Source organism: Condylura cristata, unplaced genomic scaffold (genome assembly GCF_000260355.1).
Source record: "Condylura cristata isolate star-nosed mole 26May11 unplaced genomic scaffold, ConCri1.0 scaffold00016, whole genome shotgun sequence".
Lineage (NCBI taxonomy): Eukaryota > Metazoa > Chordata > Mammalia > Eulipotyphla > Talpidae > Condylura > Condylura cristata.
Window position 1 is genome coordinate 40,305,579 of NW_004567117.1, and position 7,091 is coordinate 40,312,669.

General features: G+C 50.2%; 1 protein-coding gene across 1 annotated transcript in view; it reads left to right on the forward strand.

The window, feature by feature from the left end:
- Nucleotides 1–2,803: 2,803 nt before the first annotated feature.
- Nucleotides 2,804–7,091, forward strand: part of PHLPP1 (PH domain and leucine rich repeat protein phosphatase 1) — a 238,911-nt gene continuing 234,623 nt past the window's right edge. Inside the window, exons 1-2 of the mRNA XM_012725795.1 lie at nt 2,804–2,855; nt 5,962–6,029. Coding sequence (XP_012581249.1) covers nt 2,804–2,855; nt 5,962–6,029 — 120 coding nt within the window. The remainder of the gene's footprint in view (nt 2,856–5,961; nt 6,030–7,091) is intronic.

Here is a 7,091-nt window from a genome sequence, read left to right on the forward strand (position 1 = left end):
GTTGCTGAGTAATATTCCATTGTCTTTATGTACCACATCTTTTTTATCCAGTCATCTAAAAAGTCGATCTATTTTTAGTGTCACCAGGAATATGAAAAGAGTTTCCCTTCAGGCCTACTGAATGCTGTTTTCCTTTTCTTTTAATTCATCTTGGATGTCACTTCCTCCTTTTCATTTGACGATGTGCAACATTCAAGAATTGTTGCAAGCTGAAATTCTGAGGTTGAAAGCAGGGGAGACACAACCTTAAAATGTCTTCACCCGGTGATGGCACATGGGTGGTTTGGTGATGGGACACCCAAGGAGATTGCAAAGGAGATGGGGAAAATGCACAAAAATATGTAAAAAAAAAAAAATAATACTATTATAAAATTTAAAAAAAAATGTCTTCACCCGGTCTTCCCTGCTGGCGCAGCGGGTTAGGACACAGCACTGCAAGCCAGCCACAGCCACTCCCACATGAGTTCAATCCCCAGCCCTGGAGGTGACCCACATGGCACGGCAGACCTCTCCTGACTCACCTGCTGCTCCCCTCAGCAGTGTACTTCGTCGATCTGCCTACTCTGCTCCCCACTCTGTCTCTGGTGAATCCTCTCACTGCTCCTGCACCTCTGGCCTGTACCCCAGCTCTGTATGCACAAATAAATATATTTTTTTAATACTCTTAAAAATGTCTTCACCCTTTTAGCCTCACGATATGAAGCTGAAGCTCAAAGGGTGATATTTAAGACCCAAGCCACACATGCGCAGCCGTGTCTGTGACTGGCTGGACGGGACAGGTTCAGCTGGCTGGCGTGTGTCCATGCAGCCTGCATCCCGCGCCTGGCAAAGAGCAGACAGCTGGGGGTGGGTGCTGAACTGCACCCTTCTTGGGAGCATTGGCTGAAATTATTCAAGGCAAGCAAAAGTGAGTTTGTTAGAGTCCAGAGTGAAGGATCAGGCCTGGGAAGAGCTTCCAGAGAGTTCTGTAAGGTTACCCCAGCTCTGAGCTTTTCAGTGAGACCATATAGGCTGGCCTCTTCACAAGGATGCTACACAAAACTTTTCAGGCTTCCCACCCAAGCAAAGACAATCTGGGTTGGGGTCCAGTTCAGGGACCTATTTGATGTGAGCTAAGCATCAAGGAAAACAAAGAGAAGGGTGTTAAATTCACCCCATCTTCCCAGAGCAGTACCTTCTGGCAATGGGCAGTTAAGCAACTGAACGGAGATTCTTTGAAGTTACTCTGGAGGCGGCAATTTCCAAGGCTGCGTCCTGGCCCCCAGCTGTGGCCCTTGGTTGGGAGTAGGGACAGGGCACCCACTTCATTGTTAGCTTGTTAGCAGCAGTGTTCCGAGTGGGGTGTCAGGAGCCTGCTTCGCCATCGCTCCCCGCGCTCTCCTTACCAGCCTGCCGGTGTGTCTGGCCACCATGCTGCCCAAGTCGGTGACACTTCAAACGTTTGCTTCAATCGCCCGGGGAAAGTGCACCCGTTCTTTTTTGACCCTGTGTCCCAGATTCGAATTGGGAAAATGTGATGACTACTATTTTGGTGGCTTGGGGTGGCCCGTCCGCTAGAAAGCAGCTTATTAGGAAGAACAACTTCGTCTTCATCATTCCAAACCCACCCTGCCTTCCCTCCTACGCATCCTTTCATTCTAAAATTGGTTCTTCTTGCTCTCTCATCCTTTAGCGAGCTGCTATTCTTTGAAAATATGGATCCTAAAATAGCACTCATCTCTTTTCTCCTCTCCAAGCTCTGTGTATGTGTGTGTGTGTGAGAGAGAGAAAATGGGTTCCGAAAATATAATTTTCCTTAATGCTTTATAGGCAACGATATAGAAGCTAAAGGCAATGATATATCCAGTAAGCAATGCCTATCAAATTAATTCCTCTGAGGACTTCATTGTGTGGCTGACAGCCGAGTGGTATTTGAATGTCACAAATCTCACTGCTTTCCACTGAGCATACAAATTAAAGTTGGCGTGGCCAATGAAAGATATTAGCTGTAGGTGTCAATCATATACGGGCTTGCAGTACAGTGCTATGAATCCCTTGCCTTCAGTGAATGTTGTAAAGGGGAGAATGATAAACATGCTTTCAGGAATGACGGAGCAGGCCAGCATAGCCGTAGGGTGGCCCAGGGAGTGGGTACCAGGAGGAGAATTCTGCCAAAGCTTTGATTCCAAATTCTTCCCATTCCACGGGCTTTCTTACAACCCAGCACTTAGCTTTTCCTTCCAGATTCCTCCTCCTAGGAACATTCTCCAGCAGCCAATCTTGTGAACTGGCAGTCTCCAACCTGGGTGGATATGGAAGCGGTCCCCACCCCCACCCTTTACCCCAATCAATAGCTTCAAGTCAGATGTTTGGTGCAGACGGACAGGTCTGGAGGGGTGGGGTGCCAGGATTTGTCTTTCATTTCCCCATTAGGGTTTGTAATTCCCCACCAAAGAACTTGAGCCGTTCAAGTTCAAGGTAAATGAAGAAGCCTCCTCTGGGAGGTAGCTGCCACCTGTGCAGGGAGCACATTCGTGGGGGAGGAAGGAGCTGGGCACACGGGCCAGGGAGCCCCGATGGTGCTCACCCCGAGGCGTCCCTGTAGCAGCCAGCTGGATCCTGGGGCCAGGGAAGGGTCTGGCATGGACCAGAAAAGGCTGGTCTCACCATAGCAGGACGCACTCCACGCTGGGCCCGGTCTGAGGCTGTCAGAGCAAGGGGCAACGGCTGAGCTGAATTACAAGCTTGTGGTGGACCTGAGTGAAGACGAGAGATGCTCCCCTTGCCTCCCCCCACCCGTATTGTTCATGGCCCAGCACGTGCGATGGCTCCTCTGGTGGCTGAACACTTTCTGGGGAACATGCGCAGCAGCGAGAGTGAGCCAGTCCTGCTCTGGGGGACTGTCCTGCGGGCGGCTCAGAGCAAAGTGCCACTTACACCTGGCCCTGCCAGCCTCACCCGCGCTAGTGACTTCCTTCTAATCCTGCCACTGTGTGAACGTCCCGGCTTCGCCATATTTGGCTCAGCAACGACGCGGGCTGGTTTAGGGGCCAAAGAGCTGGGGATCTGCAGGGGAAATTGGGAAGAAGCCTGCAGGGGAGACTTGCCCTTCGTGTTCAGGGCAGCGTGGTCTGCGGTCGCAGGTGATCAGCCATGAACGGACAAAGCAGATGCTCTGATGCCTTGCTTGGCTTCCTGTTCTCCTCCTGTAAATGAAACCATCCGATGTCTTTCTTTGTCCCTTTGACTTACATTCACTGAGCACCAGCGGGAATAATAACAATATAAAACTGACACCAGCTATGCAATGTCTATCTGGAATATGTCTGCTGTCGATAGAAACTGCATAGCTTGTGCCAAAGCCGCTCCCACCTTAAGACCCTGCCTGTTCTGCCCACCAATAACCCGTGATCAGGGTCAGTCTCTGACGTAATACAAAACAAAACGTAATACAAAACAAAAACAGACAATTATGAACCAGAGTTATCCTGCAGGGCGGGGCAGGGAGAAGGCTGGGAAGTGGGGAGGGAGGAAGGCACAGAGGCCGTTGGGGGAGGGAATTCTGGGGGGTCTACACCTGAGAAAAGAAAGCAAACATTGTTTCAAAACGACCGATGATGTAATATATATATGTAATATATATATGTAATATATATAAATATGTAATATTGTGTGTGTGTGTGTGTGTAAAGTAATTAAAAAAAGAAAACAAAACCACAGTCTGTCCACACAGCAGAAAATGACTGAGTCTGAACAGGGAAGGACGTCAGACAACAGCTACCACACGCAGGTGGGGCACCGTGCTCAGTAAACAAACCATCACGCACCAAAAGGAAATATCAAAGGGGAAAAAAGTAAACAAAGAAGTAAGCCAGCCGGAAAAGGACAGAAAGCACGTGACTGCACTCACAGGCACTAGCCAGAGTCATCAAATTCAGGAGACGAAGGTACAGCAGAAACGACCAGGGAAGGGGAAGTGTTTCCGGAGAGCAGTTTCAGATTTGCAAGATGAAAAACTCCCGGAGGTCCCTTTACAACAACGTGCACGTATTCAAACCCCACAGAGCTGCAGACTTGAACACATCCCCGGCCAGGGAGTGACCCACCGGGCGTGGCAGACCTCTCCTGTCTCCCCGCTGCTCCCCTCAGCAGTGTGTTTCAGTACAGCTGCCTGTTCTGCTCCCCGCTCTGTCTCTGGTGCATCCTCTCACACCCCCACCCCTGGAATCTCTGACCTGTACCCCAGTTCTTGTATGCATAAATAAATCTTTAAAAAAAAAAAGAAATAAGGCAGAGTATTCTAGTACATACTACAGCACGATGAACTTGAGAAACATTGTGCTATTGCAGAAAGTCAGATGCGAAAGTCCAGTGTTGAATGATGCCGTTCACCTGAACTACCTGGGAGAGTCAAATTCCAAGTTGGATGGAGCTTGCCGGGAGCTGGGAAGATGGGGGGTGGGGAGCCAAGTTCTCTCTGTGCTGTTTCTATTTGTGGAGGAGCAGGTGAACGCACTCAGTGCACCCAACTGGCCACTCATGATCAGAAATGCCACTTTTACCACTCATGCCCTCACCGGCCGCTCTAAATTCTTTGAACACATCATACAGCAGAAGGGGTGCGTAACCTCAGGCCTCCTTCCCAAGTAATCTCCACCAGGTGTGGTCACGCCTTGATGTTTGGGAAAAGCCAGAAGAATAGACTAGCATGTTCTCTGGTGAAAAAGCAGAGCAGGGAAGCAGCAGCGCCCCAGGAGCTGAGCCTGTGCGGGGCACAGTACCTGGAGGAGAGCTCCTTACCTGTTACCCTGTTTCCTGGGTACTTCTGGTACCTGCGGGGGGCCGGCAGGGGGCGCTGCTGCAGGTGGGCTCCGCTCCTGGAGAAGCACTGGCCTGGCCAAAGCGCCTCAGGGTATGGAAACCACTGTCCAGGACTCGGAATTATTAGTAGGACGTTCCAGTGGAATGTTGGGTGCAAATCCAGAGCCTGGGTCTGCTGACGTTTGTGCTTGTTAAAACTTCCCCAGCTGGGCCCCCCCACGTGGTGCATGGGTTAAGGCGCAGCACTGCCAGCGAGCACAGCCTCCTCAGAGTTGGATCCCCCGCCTTGGGGATGACCACAGGGCGCGGCAGACCTCTCCTGACTGCCCGCTGCTCCCCTCAAGCAGTGCACTTCATCAGTCTGCTTCTGCTCCCCGCTCTGTCTCTGGTGAAGCCTCTCACTGCCCCTGCTCCTCTGGCCCATACCCCTGTTCTGTATGCACAAATAAATACAAGTAAAACTTCCCAGCTGGTTCTCAGCCCCCCAGAACCGGTGCTGCCCAAGCTTGCATTCAGGAGCCCAGCGCTCCCCAGAGTGGTCCCCGGAACAGCAGCAGCAACACCCAGCTGCTGATCAAGATGGGAATTTCCAGCACCCCTGTCCTACTGAGTCCCATCCTCTGGGGCGGGGCCCAGATCTGTGTCTCACAAGCCCTGGGGTTCAGGTTTGCACTAAAATCTCATACCCCCGACTCGATCTTTGAACTTCTTGGCTCAAAGATGCTGACCCCGACCAGCATGTCTGGACCTTCCATGTGGAGTTTCCCCAGGTAAGCAGCATTGTTTCTGGAGAAAGGAACTGGCTTTTTTGTTTACTTCTCTGTTTTTTGTGTTGACCTGGAAATGTGGTTTGTATATTATAGGAGGTAGAAAAGTGAAGAGAATTAGAAATATTCAGGTACCAGAGGCCACTTTTTTTTGTTTGTTTTTTTGATTCCATAAAAGGAAGGGGGTTTTTTTGTTCAGTAAAAGGAAAAGTTTTCTTATAGCTGGTGCAGGTTTTAAATTCCTCTGGCCCTAGGAAAGGGTGTCCTGGAAGGTCCTCTGGAGGAGATGCATCTGGATGCCACAGGACATCTGGGAACAAGCTAGACGGGCCTGCTGAACAGTGAGAGAATCAGCGGGCCTCGCTAAACGTAAGCTCTGAAATTCCATTGCCAGGTTCGGATTTGGCACGGCTGTGTGACTCTGTGACTCTGGGCCTGGCTCGGTTCTCAGGTGATTTTGAGGTAGGTACCAGGTCTGAGAATTACTAAAGCAGGTAAATTTTCCCGCTCTTCCCTATTCTATGACTGTATGAATGAGCTTAGCTTCAGAAGGTTGGAAAACGAGAAGCGATTAAAGAATTTACTCCTTCAGGTAAATCTACATGAAAAGTAATACAAATGGTGGTGTTTTCAGCTCTGTAAGGCACCAGAGCATGGTGTTGCTTGACTGTGGCGAAGGTTTGGGTTCAAGGAAGAATTTCTTGACCATGAGGATTAGCAAACTAAGAATGCCCTAAGAGTTGGTTATGGAAGATTCTTCTCTAGAGAGTTCTAAAACAAAGGAGACGTCTCATCTGTCTGGAACTCGGCTGGGGAATGACTTTAAGTTTCTTCCAGCATGACGCTGTTATTCTGATTTACACAAGAGCATGGAAAGGAACACAGCTGGCTTCCCTCACACTCCCAGGACTGCTGGGGGTCCCCTCCTGGCTAGCTTGCTGATCAAGCAGACTCAGCAGGCAGTGACCGGATGGAGTATCCACACAAGAGTAAGACCTGGGCTGGGACAGAGGTCGCGTCTTTCTTGACACAGTCACTAGTTCCCTGCGGATGACTTCAGCGACTCCAGCTTTTGTCTGTGTATCCGTCATCCGGCACCATGTCTCCAGTATGGAAAAGGAAGAAACTTCTACCTGACGGTATCTTTTTCTGTGGTTGTGATCTTGAAATACAATGGCCTTAGACTTCAAGGTCAAAGTTGCTGAAAAGGGACTATCTTAAATAAAAAGGGAGGCAGGAAGGAAGGCTCTGAATAAATACAGATAAGAATGGAAGCTGGAGAGGACAGGCCCCACCCTGGGGAGAAAGACAGGGACAGGACCAGTCTGGGCCCGCCCAGCCCTGAGGGGACACAGCCTCACAGAGCTCAAGTCCCTTATGTATTTCTGCTTCAGGGAAGAGGAGTGTGTTTTCAGTTAGAGGCAAACCCCAAACTGATGTTGAGGCCTCTCCCTGGTGGCGCAGCAGGTTAAAGCACAGCACTAGAAAGCTCTCCACAGCCACTTCAGCAAGAGTTTGATCCCC